Raw genomic sequence first — 22,405 nt, forward strand, 5'->3', positions numbered from 1 at the left:
TTAAGACTTTGGCTGAGATCTGCGAAAGGCTGAAGCGTTTTTCTGAGGTGCCAGAAGCGAGGGCTTTTTTGTATTCTGATCTTCTGACACAGATTTTCTCAGATCCAATATCTGCCATTATTTATACAGCTCTGTTGGCATGTGTGGCATTCTGCAGGCTAGTAAGAAGTCAAGAACCATGCTCTGAGGAGTTCATCATCTAAGAATTGGCACATAATTTAATGAGTAAGGACAAAAGAAAACAAGATAAATAGAAAATTGCTCCTGGGAAAGTTCCACTGTTTATTTTTAAATGCAAAGAATGCAGATCATTCAGGCTGCTTCTGCTTCAGATATATTTCTTTTTTGAATGATTAGACATGCAACAGAGAAAGAGGTCAGACACAGTGACCAACAGTTCCCCTAGGAAGTATGAAACAGAAGCTACAAAGGGAATAAAAAAATTTCGGAACCAAACCCTCTTACTCTCCTGCCCTGCCTCTCCTTTGTGTTGCCAAAGAAGAACGAACCAGGCGATTTCAAGGGGAAAACTTTCTATTTCCAGAAAGTTGCGGTGTATCTTCAAGGTGAAGCCAAACCCACCCGAATTTTTGCTCCCACCTTTCCTGGGTGACGCAGCACGAAGTCGGGTTGCAGACTGTGCGCAGAGGGAGCCGGCGCACGCTGGGGTGCGTCAGCGCAGTTGAAGGACCACCCTCAAATACCGAAACGTGTCTTTGGCCCTGTAACCACCTAGAACCAGGGGAGCTGACAGGGAGTTCCCAGCATGTTACTGCTTTCCAGCCCACTTGCCTTTTTTCCCCTCCTCCTCCTGCAACACGACCCAGCCTACATGAAGCGAACACATTCACACTCTCAAGTTTAAACAGACTTTAATTTTTCCCTGCCTTTGCACTCGATGTTGTCCCCACAGTAGGGGACAGGAATTTCACTGGCAATTATATTCTGAGGAACTCAATTAGTCCTGAAATACAAAACAGTGAGCATTGTATATTTGCTCTGTCTCATTTATAATGCCTGTAGATTTTTTTTTTTAAAAAGCTTCTTTTTTTCTCTAGCAATTCTCTGTTGATCATTAGCTATAAATAGATTATATTGATGCATGTAAAAGCCTGCTTATTTTATAAACTACAGCGATAATTTTATTTTAAGGCAAATGACTGGCAAGGAAAAGAGCAAAAAGGCACATACGTTAGAGGTATGCAAGATAATGTTTAAACTACCAGGGAGGTTCTCCTCACCTACCCTGATTCCAAATGCAAGAACAAGGAATACAGCTGAATTACAGGCCAACAGATTTACATATTTGGAAGCCAAAAAAAAAAAAAAAAAAAAAAAAGAAACACAGAACAATTCCACTGTTGCAAGATTTTTCCAACATTCATTTGGAATTCAGTAGTAACAGGAATATTTGAAGTGACTTAAAAAAAAAAAAATCTGTCATGTGTCCCACAGCAGGGACATGTACTAAACTTGATGTCTTAGGGAATTCTTAGGGAATTAAGTTTTCACTGTATATTTCTTAATAAAAATTGGTGGAAAGTGGTATCAATTATTTCAGCATTAAAGGATCAAGTTGGGAGTAAAGAAGACTTTTTTTTCTCCTGGACTGTATATACTGCCCTGTTGTACGTATAATTTGTCCATTTTGATACGAATATTTTTCCTTTCTGTATAGTTACGTTACTTTGGTAGAGAAGGCAATGGAGGAATTAAATTGGTCATTTTGACTGTGGTATGTATGAAAAAAATTAAATCTTCTTTCCAAGGTAGAAGTTAAGTACATCCGTTCAGCTTGGTAAAACTAACACGAATGTGAATCAATAACATGCTGTGACTCAAGGTGCTGAGGGCACGCAAGTTCACAGCAAAACTATATTAAAGAAAGGAAGATTCACCTGCGAAATGGAGAAAATCACTAGTGCAACTCAATATTAGCTTTCAATTAGCAGATGTAGCTTTCGCTATACATTGTGAAGCTCAGTTTGTTAGACTTGAAATAGAAAGAGCTAGTGAACAGTGAATAAAAACCCACTGGTCTGTTTTTGCTTTCTTTGCTGTGTTCTAAAGCTAGTCTCTAGTTTTGAACATAATGTGTTATCAACTGATTGTACATCATCATCGGTTGGCCAGAAGCTCGATAACGAGATCACAGTGGTCTTCACCAATGAATATAAAAGAAAAGGTTTGGTCATGATCAGACCCCAATCTCTGTGAATCGGTACAAACTGCTCAGCAGTGATCTGTTGGGAAGCAGGCTGAGGAATCTGAAATGGCACATGTGAGGGGATGAAAGTGGGGCACGTACATGTGTGCAGTGATAAAAATGAGCTCCTCAGAAGTCATTTTGCATAGAGGTGAAGGCTGCTGCATCTCCACTCATATCGGATTTGAGGTTGATGACTCTCTCAAACCTGATTTTCCCGATGGAGCAGAGGAGAGACTTTCCTGTTCCTGTATCTGTTGTGTTTCCTCCAACCTGATTTGCAGACTGGCAATTATAATGTCTCCTATTGCTGTTTTTTAAATCACAAATTTTGAAAACAATCTAGTTAAGGACACAGACAAAAAATCCCCAAGAGAGGACTGGGGACAGGAGATATATGCCAGAATTTCTCAGATAATGAGCTCTTAAAGCTCATTTCTTGGTATAAAAATTCCATATAAAAAAAAAAAAGTTTCCACTTTTTCTTTTCTTATTAATATTGGATTTGCACCAGGAAACAAAGCCAGGGGATCTGGCCAGGAAATACATGTCTAAAAATGGGCAAATCCAACATGGCAGTGGCTGAGGGACAAAACACTGGAGATTTCAGGATTGCTGCGACATGAAAGGCTCCATGAAACACAATGAATCCCTGACAAGTGCGGGTTTTTTAAAGCCAGCTCCGAAAACTTGCCAGAATACACTTCTACTTTTGTCTATTTTGCAAACAACTATAGGACAAATTCAGGGCAACTCTGTTCTAGAGAGATGCATTCTCCGAACAGGGCTGCTAATATTAAAATATCCATAGTGCCAAGTTTGCAAGTCTGAAGATGCCCTTGTGAAGCAATGGTACACTAACTGAATCATACTGTGTATTATGTCTAGAATCTGTCCTGTGTCCAACATTGGGAGAAGCAGGTGCATCCTCTCAAAGAGCTTCCATAAATTGTTCCTTCTCTGCATTTTTAGACACAATTACTTTGAAGTAAATGTATATATTTGGGAATTTTATAAATAAATGACATGATAAAACAATCCCCATAAAGATGCTAGAAGCTGCCACACAGGTTTCAAGAAACTAGTCAATAAATTATTCTTTCTTTACTTCCAAACAATAGCAGCATGGTCTGTAACTTCATTTGTACACTTGTTCTTTCTCTTACCAGCTGTTGCCCTTTTGGACCCCAACCAGCATACTGAAGCTTTGCATTGCTGACCTCAGGGGGATACAAATTCTGGGGATCCCTGCAAAAAGAGAAAAATAAGATTTCAGCTTCAGAAATGTCCTTATTTAAGCTGGTGTACACCTGCTTTGGAAATCCACCATGACCTTGTAAGGTGTCTTTCAGCTGGAATCATCTAATATTTAGTGCCAGATTTCAGTAGATTTTTTTACAGTAAGGTAAGCACTATAGCACTAGCAAACATTGGTAAGATCAAGTATTTAACTGACAATTTCTGTTTCTTCCTAATATGAAGTTAAACACATTAGTTCCACTGCTGACTTGCCTAACCCTTAAGAATTAGTCAAGGGATGGCAAACAAAGTAATTGTATTTATCAACACTGATGTTGTCCACAAAGGATAAACAATAATTATATTTTTGAATCGTACTGCCACAAGAAAAATAAACTTCATCTTTTTCACCACATGGCTTTTCTGCCTAATAATTTTCCTTTGAACATGATGGCAGGAAAGTTTAGCAACTGTATAAAAACTGATAGGCAGCCTGGCTTCAAAGGGAAAAGCTCTTATTAATACCAAACATCTTATTTTTTTTAGAAAATAAAATCAAAATGCTTTTCTTGCTCTTTCATCCATTACCTTCATTTTGTAGCAGAACATCAGTGAGACATAACAAATGCAATATAGAAAAAGGAGGGGTTTTTGGTAAATGTCAGAGCAGCATAATGTCATTTTGTCACAGCACAGACAACATTGCCTTGACTGTATTTATACTCAGCACAAATAATTACATTACATATTCTGAAGTCACATTGCTACAACTCCGTGTAAAGTAATATTCTACAAACAAGAGCACGAATAAAGCCTGTATACAGTACGCCTCTTTAGCAGATCTTAAACTGCCTTAAAAAGTAAGGATATTATCATCACTGGTCTACAGACAGGAATAACAAGGCAATTTGAGGCCAACATCACCCAAAACCAGAGAAAAGAGCCAAAGCCTGCCTAGCCTTTAAGCAAAAGGCCTTCTTTTCATGTACAGAGTTTATTTCTTCATTAAAGACAATGTTTTCCAGACTGTATTTTCAAAACAGAGCAAAACTGAATGCAATAATTAGACCCTAACTGAATTCTCTTTATTGCCTGTTTTGTGCCCTGGTGCTGTACCACAGTTACACTCTGGCTCTGCCCTTTCAGGCAAGAACTCCCTTGGCTGCACTTTCCCTCTGCACCGGGGCTGTTGTAGCAAGTCCAAAGACAGCAGCAAGAGGAATGTTTAGAAAGTGATTCTGTGCAGTCTTTCCAATGTGAAAAAAATAGCTTTTCCTGTGAACTCCTGTTTAAAGACCAGGTAGAATGAGGGCGGACCCTAGGTGAGGACTCCTGCAGTTGGAACCGCAACTTCTGCTCTCCTGCTAGAAGGTGTGTATCAGTGGTTATAAACTATGAGCCATAATGTCTGCAAGGCCTCTGGGAAGAGGTCTGTGGAGCTGATTAAAATAAAAATTTCAAAAAAAAAAAAATTTAAGAAAAAGTGGTCAAGATGACAGGTTGGATGCAGACAGCATCTATTAGGAATGCAGAGGGGCAAGAGCGGTTTGGTGAGGCACTGACCCTTCAAGTCTGAGCATACTGCAGGCTGCCCAGATTGCTTTTGGCTCTATAGGTAAAGGGTCGTCCACAACTGCTGCCGGTGGAGTAAAATTATATCTTTTCTTTGCATGGTTTTTAACCAGAAGGTCTCTTTGTGGGTAGCCTAAAGTCATTTTTGTAAGGTATGGTAAGAGAACACATAACTCTCATACTGAACTCCTACTAATAGCAGCCACAAAATTCTCATTTCAGTACGAAGAATAGCCATACAATTTCTTCTGGATCTTTTCAAGTTTGTATGCATTAGGTACTTAAGTTTCAAGTCAGCTATTCCTGTTAAGACTCAATCTCTTTGGTTAGGTATCTTGATTATCTTAACAGAGAGTAACCTCTGAGTGCAGGAGGAAGAGAGAAAAACAGCAAATCAAATCAAAACCTCTTATGGGAGAAAAAAAAAGTACTTCACTATTTGTCAAATGAACTATCTAGTTCTTGGGCTTTTTTACCCATGGTGAGAAGAAGAGAAGATACTAAAAATGGTGGGGGAAATATCCCTAAATAAACAGATTATACAAATTGTAAGAATTCAAACCTGTAATGCTTCAAATAGCACAGGTGGAGCTAAGGGACAGACATAGCAATTACAGCCAATAATTCAGACCAGAGCCTAGACAAGTCCTGTCGGTTCTGCTCACTGCATCATCTTTTAGAAGAGGAAAATTCTTACACAATGAGAAATGCTGCATAAACCAGCTTTAGTAGCTGATAAGGCAGAAGGAAAAGCACTCCATTCAACCTACCAGCAAAGAGCTGTGCTGCAGACAAAAAAGCAAAGTCATCTTCCCTTTCTCTGGTATGGCTGAGCTAAAATAGAATTGCATCTCCTGAGTTCCTTCTTAAGTTGTTCAGAATGGCTGGGAAAATCCTTTTGTAGCAAATCTTGTTCATTTGCCTTGAAACCTTTTGATAAATATGCAGAAAGAAAGACTGACTGATGGAACTGTGTATTGTCTGGAGATGCCTGATTTACAAACCTAGTTACCAAAAACTTCCTCTATATTCAGCACGTAATAGCATGCACGTCCAGGTTGTGATGTAGCCCACTGAAGGTAGGCGGTAGCCAGGCATCCATCCTCATGCTGTGGGTTATTCTTTTCTACCACAGGCTATGAAAGCAGTCTAAGAGCCTAGTTTCCCCCCACAAACACTTCTGAGAGATGGACATTTTCCTCTTGGTAGATTTTGGCTTGTTCCTCATTTCTTCTGAAGAGAATCCTCTTCCCTATAGTAGCAACATTCACTCCCTCACCTGCAGGAAACTTCAGCATCGTGTGCAAGGGGATTGAGAAGACATCCCTCTTTGCCAAGCCTAGCAGGCTTCAGAGAAACTGCAGGAATGGTCTGCAGATGGGCTGTATTAGCAGTGGTGAGGGGAGACTAAAGGTGGCATGAAAATGGAGTTCACCTTCTTGTGAACCCTACCATGAAAGACCAGATTCCCAGACGTTTATGTGGGCTACGTTGGGTGCATGGTCTGCGGTGGAACATACGTAGACTCCCTCCCTGGTAGCCACAAGCAATACCTTCACAAACCCATTACATCACCTGTGGAGAGAGCAGGAGGAGTTGTCTACACAGCTGCTCCAGGTGGGATGGCCACAACCCTCTACCACTCTCCCCAGGAGCTCTTAGTAACCCTCAAACTGAAAAACCTGTTTGGAGAACAGCTATCAAACACATTTCCCATTATCTCATACTATTCTGGACCTTTAGCTCTCCTTGGTAAAAATCCCTTAAGGGAATCAGACCAAATGCACATCTACAACCCAGGAGCACTCACCCATTTTCCAAGTACTGCATAAATGGGACCTCATGCCGGTCAACTCCTTCTGGGAGGTATGTTATTGCTGATAAGCTATAGTCCTCCGTAGCTACTCCTCCAAAACAGCCTGCTTAAAATTCCTCTGTATTTTTTCTTGACTCAATCAATATTACGGGTCCTCTCAGCCTCTCCAAAGAGCCAGTGCTCCTCACAGACCCTCGTAATTAGGGCTTGTTTGGATCTGAGCCTTCCCCTTGTGAGCTCATTTGTGCAGGATGCTGGCTTGGAAGTGGGCTATTCTGAAGGCAGTCGGTATCTCTCCTGTCATGGGTTTGCATGAAGAACTAGGTTCACTGCATCCTCACATCATTTTCACCATTTCCTTATGGAGAAGAACCTTAATCCTCATTTCCCAAAAAAGAAATGGCAAGGCCTTATTGAAGGGTTGCCGTTATTTCTCTCATCTCTTAAAATGATTGATTTTAAAGCCCAGGAAAGAAGGGAATAATAATGTTGTTTTAGGCCAGACAGAAGATGGAGCAGGTGCTATATAAACTCTTCCACGTTAAGATGACATTGCCTGGACCAGAGGCTGCTAAATTGCTCCACACATGGGCATGATTTCAGCACAATGTTCAAAAAACATTACTGAAGTAGTAAATTGTGAAATCTGCTCATTTAGATGAAGATTTCTGCCAAAAAGTCTGCCCTCAAAATTTCTGAATAAGGAAAATTCCTGAGTGCAATTAGCGTGCTGTCTGCCAAATCATTTTTCCTTGTAACTTAGCTCAGAACATATATGTAGAATAAAACAAACTAATCAATCATATCAGGTTGCCTGGTATTGACATTAAAAATACTGTGAATAATGAGGAACTAGTTTTAAAGAGGTTGTATTGTTTTTGCTGAAATTTTTATATCTTTGTGTTCCCTCTTCTGATACTTTCTCCTATTCTAAAGACGACCAGTTTCCCTCAGAGACTTCATAGCACTGAGTTTCCCCCTGAGCACAAACATGACAAACAGTTCTATATCAAGTTCTTCAAAGCAACTTAAAAAACAACAGAAATTTTCCACTGTAATTGAGGGAGAGGCTCCTTTTACTTCAAGAAGAATATTTTACAATGCTAGACTGAAAAAGTCTGGAACTTAAAAAATCAGCTGAAATCTGGGGTATGGTATAGGCTGTTTTTCTAGGATCTGTAATAATAACTTCTAATTTAGATTTTAAATACAGAACAATAGGATTTGTATGGAAATTCTTTGCACATGCTGCTAATGTGAGAAAAAAAGCAATAATTTGCACCAAAGGCTGCTCTGACTTGTCCATCCTCTAAATAAATAACCAAAACTATGTATGTGAGCTGGAGTGAGTTCTTAAGAAAAACTTTGAACCCTCTTGCTTGACTATGCCATAATTTTGGAAAATATAGAAAGTATATTAAGATTTCAGTAGTGTATGGAAAGAAGTTGAAGAAATAAAGATAGTTTAAAAAAAGTGTGGGGAAGGCAGAAACATCCCCTCTTGTTATTTGCATCAAGCCAGTACTGAATATTTTGAAAGGCAACAGCACTAAGCACTTGAGCTCGCAGTACTTTAAGCCTTTTTTTGTGGTTGACTATAAAAACTATCTATCTATCTAAACTATCTGTCTCAGCACCAGAACTTGGTGTCTTCATGTCTACTTCTAATAGCATAAAATCAGACAGCAGCTTAGACAGATTTGTTCTTCCTTAGAAAGAAGGAAAGAAAAAAGAGATATAAACCACCATGTAAAGAAGCAGCCTGGAAGGCTTATGAAGAACTGGAACCTTCATAATATTTAAGAGGTTTTGATGCATGATGAGAAAAAAGTGCACTGGAGAAAATTTGCAAAAAGAAATAAAAGCATGTAAAACATATGTGTTCATAAATGTACAAAGAACCATAGATAAGGACCTGGAGAAAGAGGGAAAGATTTCCAAGAAGCAGGAATGCCATTTCTTGAGAAGCAAAAATGCATTCTTAAACAATTAAATGACTTGTTTACTTCAGTATTGACCAAGGGGAAGAGGAGACAGGTGCCATTAAGAAAATTGCTTCCCAGGAGATACAGAGCCCTGCAGAGACTCACAGTGAGATAGAATAAAATATAATACAAATGGGAATCAAAGACTTGCCAGAACAGATAATCAAGAAATCAGACTGTCAGAAGATGCAACTAAAGGAATCCTCCTGGAATTCTAATAAAAGTGCTTAAATAGATGGGGAAGGCTCTTCCATTCATCTAGGCTCGTCCGCTATTAAATATTTAATGCACATACGCACACATACACATATTTTCCTTACAGCACTTTTCAGTGAACAAAAGTAGAAGGAGGTAATGAAAGCCATTTGAACTTATTAATTTCAACTACAGATACACATCAGATCATTCAGCTGTTCTTAAAAACAACTTAGCTCACCAACCATTTTTTCCAAGATGAATGAATTCTATGGATTTAGAGCATAAAAGACAAAAAGCAAAGGAATCTGAAACATTTGTCCCTAATTTGGCAATCCAGTTAGATTCAAGCCAACAATATGAGCTCAGAGGTCTTTTTGATTATAGCCTGCCTTGTGTCTGTAGAGCATCCATCAATATAATATTTGCTATTGGGCCTGCAAAATCTTGCACAATACTAATACCACTTGAAAATCAATCACTTGTCAGAAAAGGAGCCACCAACTTCCATTGGGAATTGTGTAAAATGATGGCACAGGCTTGCTTTTCTAGTGAAGGTCTACAAAAACTGATTTAAAAACGCATCGGAGACTGGTACATGGCTAGGAGTCACGGTAATGCAGGCTGGAGGACTGCAAGCCATTGATCAAAATCTCTAGGTTTCCCTGAGTAAGCAAACGGTGGAAATGGCCCTTAGATACTGGTAGCATTACTTTTAAAATGATGACATTATCATGTTTCTTATGTGACCCCTCTAAATCATAGATGACAGAGTGATTTTTTACTGCATTTTTTAAAAGAACTTTTGTTCCTGGAGTCATAGTTTGCCCCCTAAAGAGACAATGAGACGTGATAGCATTCAGGTGATAAACACAACCACCTAAAAGTAATTTTCTCTTACTCATGTAATTTTCTCTTACTTCATAGAGGTTTCTTAGCCAGCTCTGATCTCAGAGCTACTCAAGGCATGAGGTAAGGCACTGGATTTATCAGGGTTTCATGTCTATTTATCTACAACAGAGGCATGGAAAACCAAAGATCTAAATATCTGAATGCTATCAAGAAGGCTAGTCAGAATTACAGCTATTGAAAGATCAGTTATCCAAAACATAGGCAAAAAAATACAGGTTGAAGAGAAACAACCCAGTAAGCACTGAGTTGTTTAAGAATGAACTGGGAAGATCTCAACGATAATGAACCAGGGATTAATGTACATGGTTCTTCAGAGCGACTCTGCCAGTCTCCAGGAAAGGATGTTTGTGATGAAACCTTAACATTTTCCATCCAGCTGACCTTGTCTGACTTCCAAACCCTAATAAAAACACAGCACCATGATGTGATGCCTGCAGAGAGCAATATGGGATTATTAGTACATAAAATGAGATACAGCTCTGATCTACTACCACCAGAGCCAGCAGAAGTGCCTTGTTACAATACAACTTCACTGGATGCTAGGTCACACTTTTAATTGGGGCAGGAGATTGATTCTTGGGCTTGTGCTCTAAACTAATCTAACAGTTTGTGTTACTGGGTTTTAGACAAAACCAGAATGACTCAGTATTCTCTGAATCTTTTTGAAAACTAAGAGTCTCAGAGCAAATCTTATTTCTTCTCATGTCAACAGGATAAGGAGATCTTGGAGGTTTGTGTGCATAGGTTCTCAGGAATATTGAAATGCAGCCTCTCCCCACACAGACCATGTCATCATGACATATGTGGCATATAATACATATATAAAATATATATAAATAAACAAGGCATACACTTAGTGGAGCCTGTATTTCCATTTCTTATCAACAGTGACATGACCGCTTTTAAGCAATACCACAGTTAGCCTGATATCAGATAGAGTTTAAAAGTGGATTGTAAAATACTCACCTTATTTAAATAAATGGAGGGTTAAGTGTGGGCTATCAGCCTGGGATTATATCACCTTTGCCATAAAGAGACTTTCTCAGTGGTTACTGTATCAAGGAAAGCCCTGGCTGTAGCATCCTTTCTCCACCCAAAGGTCCTTTCTTGCATTTCCTAAATTTCCCCATTCCCTTCTTCCCTGTATGTTCTGAGCTCCCCAAGGGGGCAGGATGCTTATTTCGGCATAATAAGAGATTTTCAGCCTATTAAATTTGGTTAGTGCTTATCTGTGAAGTGGCCACAGAACCAGGTAGCAAGGACAAAAGGGAGCCCCAGGACACCACTGAGACACACAAGTGCTACGGCACAGACCGGTATATGTTCCTCAGAGGTGGGGCACAGATCACACATAGTCCTCAGTGACTGGGCACAGGTCCCTGTATAGCCCTCACTATATAACCTGAGCCCAGGCCCCATTAAACCCCATGACAGTGAGGAAATGCCCATAATGTTGCAGGTTTGGGTCCTCAAAACTGGCTTTTTTTCAGGTCCCCACAAAAAAAAAAAAAAAAAAGTCTGTGTTTTGTAACATGCAGTTCACATTCTTTGTGCTGTGTAATCAAACAACATCACACTGGGAGTCTAAGTAGGCTGAAAGAGTTTATCACCCAACCACAGCAACAAACAATCAGGGCCCAGGCTTCAGGGTGTCTCCACAGCCCGACAGCAGCGGAGCGAAAATGGCCCGCTGGGGAAACGCATGTTTCTTGGTCCTATTTTAGTGGAAACCCCGCCCAGAACCTTGAACATCGGGACAAAAATACAAACAAAAAAATCCCAATCCCCACTATGAAAATTCACCTACAGAACAATTTTATATCTGGGAAGGTGATGCACGGAAACAGCAATTGTACGGGCTGCGGTTAGTTGCTTATTTGGTGCTATGCACCATCATTTTTACATTCTCTTTCATCCACCTTTATCTCCCTTTTCTGTCAAAACTCTATGTACTAACTCAACCTTGTTGAGTATGAACAAGGAGGAAAACCCACACCGATGTGCCAAGTTTTGGCGCTGGTCAGCACTGGGATGTGCGTGTACCCTGCGGCAGTGCCTACGGTTCGGAGGCTGACCACAGCCTGGGGACCAGAGAAGGTTCATTCGCACCGAGACATGCGAATATTTCCAAATCCAGGTAAGTTTCTCACCAGCAAAGCACATTTTATTCAAGAATAGAATTTAATACAAGCCCTGCCTCCATTTCAGGGGATGCTGCCTCAGACAGACACTATGGGAGAATTTGCTTCAAACCTTTCTTCTTTCCTTGTTTTTTCCTGATGAGCCATAAGCTATTGACCTTTTCTGTAACATAAGGAGGTTGGTTGCTGGGCTTTTCTCTGCTAAACTGCTAACATCTAACTATTAATTACCCACGATCCTTTTTTTTTTTTAGTCTCAGAAGCCTTTACTCTCATTCTTAATATCAAATCCTCCCATCAGGGGACTATTCGTTATTCTTATTGCTATACATGGTTTCTAAGGTGTCCACCCACATCACAACTGACTCCGGAAGAGAGAAGCATGTGGTAAGAATTGCTTTGCCTACACAGAAAAGGAACATTTCACATAAAAAATGCTATGCAGTGACCAACATGGGCAAGCAAATGGCAAATCCCCTGGGGAAATGATATGGTGCTGAGCTGCTGAAGCAGATTTCCTCCCACCGGCACAGCCAAGAGTCCTGCCTGAACTGCCTTCTGAGGCTGAGCTGCTTTCAACCTGCCACTGCTTGGAAGTGAGTGATGCTCAGATAATGGCTTTGCTTAATAAAATGCTGGCTCTTTCCTTTTAAAGAGGTACAAAATGTATTCACAAGCAATAAGCCGGTATGTGATTTAACCACTGTTCCAGTGATTTACAGAGTGTTTAATTCAGATGATTATAAAAAGCAAGAAGCCCAACAGCTCCATCAGGACTTGAGCCAAATGCCAGTAAACTCAACTGAAAGATTCCTATCCGCTTCAGAGGATTTAACTTCAGGCTCCCCAATCAAGCTATCAAGTACAACTATTCCAAGGGCCAGTCTTTTGTTGTCAAAATACAACTGAAAAAGCTTATCACATCCTGAGGATGTTGTTATTTATAGTCTGGCATAAAAGCCACCACACTATGCAGCAGAGGGGTCAATTAACTAGATAAACTATCTCAAAAAGATGTTAAAAACTATGGAATGACAACAGGAAAAGAGGGAGGAGAGAGAAGAAGTAACAATGGCAGATTCTTCATGAACTACAGAATACATTTTTCTACTTATTTAACAAATTTTGCATATTTATTTGGTTTTACATACCTTTTTATAAGGGTTTATTTCAACCTCTATATATCATTGCTGGGGGAAAGTATTCAGCTCCTCTAAGTAAAACTTAATTAGCTGAAAACAGACTCTATTAATTGCAGTACTTTTCCCTTTTAAAATAAAATGTGGGCTTTAGTACAAGTTCATAAATGTTAAAGAGTGAAATTGTGCAGCACTATCTACAGTAATCATCACATATCGCCTCTGTTGGGTAAGCAATATTTTTCTCCTTGCTTTGCAGATAGGGACACTGAGGCACAGAAAGTTTCTTTAATGCTACAGAGAAGGGGCATAACAGGCCAGAACAAAATAAAATAGAACAGTCTTGGTCAAATGGACAGATGTCTGCAAGCAGAGCCAGTTCCCTGAATTTTTTTTTAACCATGATTTTAAATAATGAAACACATTTTCCTTTTACTGTGAACATGGAAATGGGAGCATGTGCAAGGAAAACCTTGTTGTTTTTCAAAATATTATACAATAGGGTATGTACAAATCTGATTAAGTTTTCCTTAATTAACTTTAACCTCTTTCCTGCCAGTAGCTTGTATAAAAGGAGGAGACAGGAACATTAGTGAGAGCTCTGCAGAGAGATCTACAAACATCACTGAAAATTTACTCACAGTGAAGCACGGGCTCAGTTCCTCCTCCTGCTATCACTTCTGTGGCTCTCCAGTGCATTTTTTTGCAGTCACTCCACTCATGGGAGTTCTCTTGAAGTTACTGGGAGTTCAGTATGGGGGATAAATGCAGTATTTTACAGACCCTCGGCAGCGTAGGCAGGGAGAGCTGAACTCAGCTCCGCACTTGCTCCTGTGATCTACTTACCGCGTTCCTCTGCCTACACCATCTAAACTGGGGAAGAAATACGGATTCTGCTTAGGAGTGACTGTGTACAATTCCCTCCTTCCCATACACAAAATCAATGAGGAATGGGAGTCACTGCTGATTTTCTCACTGATCCCTATAAGCGTATTTGGAAGCTCCCGTTGACGTGACAGCTGGATGTGCGACCACCATGCTGAGAGCTCGTACGAGGGGGGCAGCGCTAATCCCTGCCACTGAGCTGTGCGCGGAGCGAAATGGTTCACGCAGAACTGGATGAGCACTGGGAGGTCTGAGGAAATGTATGGTTTAGGCTGGGCTTTATTTTGGGGAATGCAAACGCAACACAAAACTGTAAAATAGTGTAACATTCCTGCTGGCCACAGCAAGAAGTTAAAGACGGAGGCACCCCCTTGGGTATCAATCCAAAATTAGCTCTTGCAGTGCCAGATCAAACCAGTGGTCCAGCAGCACGCACTGGTGTGAAATGACCTTAACACTGGTGAGGGAAATCCTGCAGCAAGGTTAGGGGAACACTCTGGTCAGTCATGGCCTGACCATGAAACCCCTGAACAAACTAAGGTTTTTTCCCTTATTTCAACGAAGGATGTGAATGACTAAGATCATCCATACAGGACTCACTAGGAGCAACATTACTAAACTCACAGAAGAATAAACCAATTTTCAGTGGCTGGATTTCATACGTAGGTTGTTGCCTACATTGTATTGCTAAATTTTTATTTTCCAAAGTTAGGAAAAATAATATTAGGAAATAACTGTATGAGGTATTTGTGTTCCACTTTTTCCCAGCACCTTGCACGAGAACTCCCCGTTCCACATCCAGACCTGCAGACACTATCGCAGTACCTATAAATTACAACCAGCTGGCAATTACAATGCGGCAAGGGCAACTGTGGGGTTATAAGAGGAGCTCTGCAAAAATGTTTATAATGCAGACAGCGGTCAGCAGTTATCAGCAGAGATATCTGAAAAGCAGCAGCGTTCAGAAGAAAGCAGATGGGACAGTACGGAGATGTTCGTACCAGAGCCCATGGCCAGCAAGCCAGGAGGCTTGTTCCACTAGATGGCACCCGGCGCCAGCAGCTCGGTTTTGGGTGACCAGCAGGAGAAAAAATGGGTGACATGCAGGAAAGCTGAACTGAACATAACCTCCCTACACACCTCAACCCAGGAAAATTAGACTTGCGGATCCTAGCCAGCTCCCCCTGTGAAAACTGAAAATTATGGGCCATTGAAAACAGAAGGCAAATGTGGCAAAAACGGTAGGGGTTTCTACCCCCGGTTTATTACCAAGGCTGTGAGAAGGCTGAAATAACAAAAAAGGGAGAAATTGAATCTGTGCAGTAGATATCCTTGAAGGGATATTTACTCTTTCTTCTACCTTGGGCTTATTTTAGTTTTTAAATAAGATCCTTTGTATCTATGTCATTGGCATATATTAGTTGTCCTATAGAGAGCCAAATTGAGCTGCTACTCCTTGTGCGGGAGTTTACTTCCACAACAGCTCTCACGGAAGAAGATTGCAGTCCGGCAGCCTGTATAAAATACCATTTGTGAATGTATGTGCTAAGGACACGCCTGAATTGGCTCGTCAAACTTACGGAGAGCTCGGAATGAAATCTGGAAAACAGTGGTACGAGCCCCTTTTGACTTCAGACCCAGCCTGAATCTGGGCAGTCTGCAGAACACAGCAAAAATAATTAGAAATTTCCCTTTAAAAAGCAATTTATGCTGGCACATTAATGTCATGTTATTTAAAAAGTGATGCCACAGATTAGATTAATTGGCTTCCTTATTAGTTAGTCTCAGCAGGGGTGGAGCAAGGGCATGCATAGGTATGAAGCCTAAACTGTCTGGCCTTCCTATGAGGCAGATCACAGCCGAGGATGAGGAACGGGGCAGAGAGAGCCCAGGGAAAGTCATACTGTTTCCAGGAATGTGTCTAATGAGCAGGAGGGATATCGTGGAGGGGAGTGAGTTTGTTCACCAGCAGTCACTGCCTCGGCTGCTGATTTGGAGGTATGCCGAGGTGCCACTGGCACGCACCGGTGGGGTGTAAAGCTGGCGCCTACTTGCAGAAGAGGACTAATGCATGAAAACGGTTTGTAGAAATGGCAAAGGGGTTGTTGCTTAGTGCCAAAGTTTTTTGTCACTCATGTTATCGTCAGGTGGAGGGTAAGGATGCTGCCTATGGGTTGCAAATTTTGTCATCACCAAAGAACTGGAATATCAAACTGAACCGAACCTTGTGCTGTGTCAGTGTGCTTGGTCCTGCCCTCAACAATCGTCATCGACACACATCCATTAGAGCAATATTCCTGTGTTAAACATGCACTATGCAATGAAGAGATTTTTAGCCCTTCATCCAACAGAGGCTCTCCTTTCAGGTGATGTTTTTCATTACCTGTTACATCATGTTGACCTGCTACACCTGTCTGCTCTCTTCATGCACCACCCTAAAATGTACACAGAACTCCAAAGGAACCATAAATGCCCATCTTCCAGGGAAATGGTAACGTGCCACCCTTTCCACTGCTCACGTGCACTATGATCACCTGAAAGATCAATGTGATTGTTACTGTACGATATGTTTGCAATGCCTTTATACATCCCTACAGCCTAAACCACTTTGTAAACCATACCTGTACCAACACGAAATGCAGCAATCCTTCCAACCCTCCTTCTGCCAGCGGTGGCCTGATCCATCACTATATTATGCTGTAGGGACACCAGTGCCTGACACATCTGCCTGCCTTCTGGCACCCTCTCACTTTCCAAACCTTCCCCTTATACTGGATACTTCTCTGACACATCCAACCCTCCCACTGCCTGCACCACAGCTCAACCAAACACAGAGAGCAAGGTGCAACACAGCTGGGTGTGCAATATAGTTGAAGCTCAGGGGAACAAGAAGATGGTTGTCAGGGATGAAGAACGATCATAGAGTAGTAGCAAACTGCCTGGACCACTGTACTGTTAATTTTTAGCATTTCTAATACATACTATGCATGATACTTCTGTTTTTTCCACCTTTGTTTTGTCTGGAATAGAACTGTGCTGTCAGTCAAATGCTTTTGCTCTTAGCGAGGGTTTACTGCAGATGCAAAGCTTATGTGTGTTCATCCTGTTGCTCAACACCCTTTCAGCCCACAAGCTAATTTCAGATATATTGCCAGAAAGATGGAGTTTTCAAAAATTAAATAAATCCAGTAAGTTCCTGGAAGAGAAGAGAAGAGAAGAGAAGAGAAGAGAAGAGAAGAGAAGAGAAGAGAAGAGAAGAGAAGAGAAGAGAAGAGAAGAGAAAGAAGAGGAAAGGAAGGGAAAGGAAGGGAAAGGAAGGGAAAGGAAAGGAAAAAGAAAAGAAAAGAGGAGAAAAAACAAAGACCAGATTGAGGCAGGGAAGGAAAGAGACTGAAGAAGTCTAGAGTGTGTCACACTGGGACACAAGAGCTTTTACATGGATGATGGTGAGAAATTTCCTGATTCCATGTTCCAACTGTACATGGAAACAACTTTTCACCTCAAGCTCATCATTTTTTGTGGAGAGTCAATGACAAGACACAAGCTGTAGGGAAGCAGGCTTCACAAGCTCCAGGGCTCACAGATTTTAAAACCTATATATCTCTAGTACAGATTTTTTTTGTACAAAGTATTGTTTCCTGATGCTAGGTAGAAGCCAAAGAAAGTTATTTCAGCTTTTTTGTTGTTGTTTGGGGATTTTTTTTGGTTGTTGCTGTTCTGTTTTTTCTGTTTTTTGTTTGTTTAGGGTTTTTTTGGGTTTTTTGTTTTTTGTTTTTTTTTTTATGAACAAGTGTGCTGTTCCTTGAGGAATACCTGAATGTAAATACTATTTTTATAGGGAAAAAATGCTGAGAGGTGTGTTTATATCTTGCCATTGAATATGTACTTCCCTATTGTTAAACCCATTGGTTACTGTACCAAAGAAACTGGATTCGAGAGAGGGCATGGGCTTCGAAAATGCAGGTGTTGTAACAGCTGACCTCTAGGACTTTTGCCCTTTAAACATCATTCCTGTGTTAAACAGTGAGGTCCCCTGAGGACTGCCCAGTGGGAAGGCTGCTGACCCACTGTACACAGGCATAGTGGGAGCTGCCTACAAAAAGCAGTAGGAAACACAGCACACAGCCATGGCCAGGATCCTGCCTTCTCTCAGGGGCAGGCACTTGGCCCATGGATGCAGAAATCAACAGAACTTTAGGACCTGCCCCAGTGTTTTCCAAAGTCAGAGATGCAGTAATCCATTTAATACGGTGGTATGGGTGAGAGAGAGTGGATATAAACTGAAAGGGGAGGTTCACACTGGATATAAGGAGAAGCTTTCTCCCTGTGAGGACAGCCAGGCAGTGGGACAGGTTGCCCAGCAGGTTTTCAAAACCCAGCTGGATAAGGCTCTGAGTAACCTGCTTTGAGCAGGAGGTTGGACCTTGGAAGAGCCTTTCCAGCCTGAGTTACCTGGTGATCCTATGATCACCCTGTGTATAAACCAGGCAGATTTTTTTTTAAATTTTGCAGGTTTTGCCAGCTATTGCAAAGATCCAAAACATCCACTACCTGTTTAGCCATAATGTATAGAAATGACAACTTAGTGGAGAAGCATAACAAATACTGAAATTATATGTTTTATAACCAGAGTCATGTGCAATGTTCTACAGAAATGGCAGAGCACAACTGTATTGTCCATTTTTATCATTCCTGCACAGTTACCACCAATATGATACTTAAAACAGAACCTGGCATAAGCTTCCTGGATTTTAGCTTTGTATTTATTGACAATGATTTGAGGAATTTTGCTGTGCAACTTATGTATTTCCCTTGGTGCAATGGAAACGTCACTCTGAAACACCATGTATCGTCACATGCTTACATGGTTTTATTGGTATGGTGGCATCCCATTCCTGACCAGTTGAGCCAGTCCTTAAAGAATATTAAAAAAAAATACCTTTTAAGGGAAAAGCAGGTAGAAACTATGGGCTAAACTCTAGAGGAACAAGACAGGCGAGCTGAGCTGCAGGGTGATGGAGTTGGAGCTGCAGGCAACCTGCAGCTCCCCAAAGGCAAAGCTGAGAAAGGGGGATTTAAAAAACTGCAACTAATCAAAGCTAAAGAAGGATCTCCTCAAGCTAATTGATGTCTGTGTTAAACACTGAGCCTACCTCAAGACCTCCAGTGGATAGGGGGACCTAAATGAAGAGGCATTGTGTGATTGAAGTTTATTACTTGTGATGATACATAACCTTTCACGCTATGTGCTTTAGGTAAAGCACTATGCTTTCATTAAGTTTAGAAATGCTGTGTAAATCCTGTGCGGCACGCTTGTTTGTCTGCACTTACCTCACACTCTCTGAAAAGATAAACTATAAACCCAAAGGCTTGTAGCTGCAGTGTAATTGTGAGTGCACGTATCTAAGCAGCGTCAGGATCCTGGGAACAGACTACTGGTCTACCTGCCTTCAGATGGGATGCTGGAGAGAGCATTTGTATCAAGGGAATCTGCCAAGAGACCCAAAACTGAAGGGCGATGCCTCAATTCTGACCAAATTTAAGGGACTAAACGCCCCTGGATAGATCCTCTGACAGTGCTCTGGTGAGAGGCCAACCACAGCTCTCAGCCAGACGCCAACACATCTATATTCTAGCCAAAAACTTGAAAACTGGAATATGAAAATCGTGTAGTCTGACTCTCTAGGGAAGCTGAGTACTTCTGTTTCCAGACTATGTCATCTTTTGTACAACACACAGCTCAGTGGATGCTGCAGCTGAATGCCAGACCATTGCAAAGGGCTGTCACAGGAAACTGTTTGTCACAAAACAAAGTATTTTGCAGAATTCTTAATGGCTGAGTTTTAAAATTAAGACATTGAAAAATTGCTTACCCATGAGGTATTTTGCTGAGGACATAATATGCCGTATATGAATGCTGATAGACCTGCAAAATGAAATTAAGAAACAAAACAAACAAAAAAAAGAGATTAGTAATTGTCACCTCTGTTAATAGGGCTCTTTTTCTGCAAAAAAACAATCTAGCATTTTATGGCTAGGGAGCTCTTACAAACACTTCAAAATCTGTAGTAGAAAAGAACAATACATTAATTCACCTAACGCTGTTGTGTGTTCTTTTCATCTTGCACTTTATTGCAGTGTTTGGCAAATCGTATACATCCAGATGCTCTGTGTCGTTACCATGACTACCAGGTCTTTGATTAAACTGGGGGCACATGGTCTCTGCAAGGGCTAAATATAGAACAATCATTAATGAGGACACCTTGGTCAGCTGGAGACATGCTCTATCGTTATAACTAGACAAAACAGGGATATAATGCATTGCTTTATTCCCACGCAAATAAAACAAGGACTGATGCTGGGTGATCTCAGAGCACGTTGTAAGGCTCCTGTCAGTCAGCAAATAAAACTTTATTGACTTAGGGCAAATAGCTGACCTCACGTTTGTTTGATTTGCTAAGTTGCATCTTCATAGCAGTTTGCACATTTTGGGCCATGGGGAGGAGCTAGTCAGCTTGCACAGTAGGTCATCTCAGAAGGGAGAGTTTATTACTTATTTTCTACGTAGTAAATAATAATACCAGAGTCAGGCTCAGCAATTTAAGAGTTGGTGACTTTCCACTAGTGACAACACAGTCCCTAACAGCCATCTGTGGTTGCCCAAGGTGAGCAATGCTGAGCAACACAAGAGTCAGGGCACTAGTGTGAAAGGTCCAAATATGAATGACTTTATACACATTTATACAGGCACTTACTCTTGCAATTCTGTCCTGTTACTGTATGCTACTAAATAAATAAGTCTAACAATCATTTTGTTTGACTTCTACTTAAATCTTTAAGCCACTTGCTCTCCATTAGCTCTCATAAAGCTCCTGTCCCAGAGGACAAAGGAGGAACTTCTTGAATACTTGCTTCACTAGTCAAGTTTGTCTGATCAAATTATTTTTCCTAGGTACCTCTGGTTTTGCACAGGCTGTTTTTTTTTACTTATGCCAAGAAACCATGAGATGTCCTGGATTGTGCTGCCAGCCTCAGCAGTGGCCATCCCAAGCACAGTGCTATCATTGCAGGCAAGTAAGCATGACTTACTACCTGTCACTCTTGAGGGCAAGCCTTCATAGTGATGTCTATAACAGGCTTACATTTTGGGGGGTTAGTAGAGAGGCAGATAAACACAAGGTACATCATCCTGTAGATATTAAATCAAACTTCTCTGCTACAATTTAAATCCAAACATAAAATCCTTATAGTGCTGCATGAACCCCCTGGAAAAAAGCTATCACCAGAGTATAGAGGTGAAAGCACTGGATTTCTACCTATGAAATGCAGAGACTGATGCCAGATTGATGTGATTCCCTTCTTCTCCTGTGCAATTCACTCCCTCCATTACAAGGATATCATCAGGTTACATTCCAAAATCATATCTCCTTTTAGGCATTCAGATACATAAAGACTCCTCCAGCAAGGTGAGTCTCTGGTGTATTGATATCAGGGAAGGTCTAGGAATACAAGTGAATTCACTGCAAGCTAGCATTTATTTTAGTACAGGTGTCCATTTTAGATCCACCTGTTTCAGATGATGTCAAATAAATTACCGTTATCTCATCTACACCCAATCATACCAAAGAGCTCTTGAATCTTACATTGCTGATATTGGAGACCTGGCTGATGCATGTGGCCTTAGATTTTATTCCAGCTTTGGTGAAGCTCTAAAACTGCTAAAATTCTTCAAAGAAAATGCATTGGAAGACTAAATTTGCCTACAGAGCTGAAAAAACTAATAATATATCACCATTAAATACTGAGTAACTTTTGTCTTCAAATATCCTGGCAGTAGGATGTAGAAAATGATGTAGATATATAAATTATGATCTGAGGCAAGGACTGGTGTTCAAGCTAACAAGCCATGCTGTGTTGTCAGCTATCAGAGGCAGAAGCCAGCCCCCAAAATGTGTATGAACAGATGCCTTCAGGGGAAATTAGAGAAATGTGGCAGGCTGGAGGGAAAAGAAAGCCAGGGAAGTTTTGAGCAGGACATCTGCTGATGTCCCTGCTTGTGGTGCAGAGTCGGTGCAGCCACGCTAGAGAGTTTGGAGCTGTCTTAGGGCCTTTAATGGAGACTGAGGCAAAACATTTTCTTTGCCAAGAGAGTTTAGGAGTGGGGAAAACAAAAGTTGTGGGACTCTCAAAGAACTCCTTTATTTTCTGAACATCATTTGTCATCCTCTTGCGTCTTTAGCCAGATTCTAAAATATCTGACATCAGCTGTGCCTGTAGCACGTAGCCTTCAAAGGCTTGAAGCTGGCAGAGTTCAC

General features: G+C 40.9%; 1 protein-coding gene across 5 annotated transcripts in view; it reads right to left on the reverse strand.

The window, feature by feature from the left end:
- Positions 1–22,405, reverse strand: part of DPP6 (dipeptidyl peptidase like 6) — a 575,225-nt gene that overhangs the window by 104,698 nt on the left and 448,122 nt on the right. For all 5 annotated transcript variants that reach the window (XM_069778210.1, XM_069778212.1, XM_069778209.1 and 2 more), the window contains exons 6-7: positions 19,964–20,016; positions 3,373–3,454 (exon numbers count right to left, since the gene is read on the reverse strand). In XM_069778210.1, the coding sequence (XP_069634311.1) occupies positions 3,373–3,454; positions 19,964–20,016 (135 nt within the window). The remainder of the gene's footprint in view (positions 1–3,372; positions 3,455–19,963; positions 20,017–22,405) is intronic.

Source organism: Haliaeetus albicilla, chromosome 2 (genome assembly GCF_947461875.1).
Source record: "Haliaeetus albicilla chromosome 2, bHalAlb1.1, whole genome shotgun sequence".
Lineage (NCBI taxonomy): Eukaryota > Metazoa > Chordata > Aves > Accipitriformes > Accipitridae > Haliaeetus > Haliaeetus albicilla.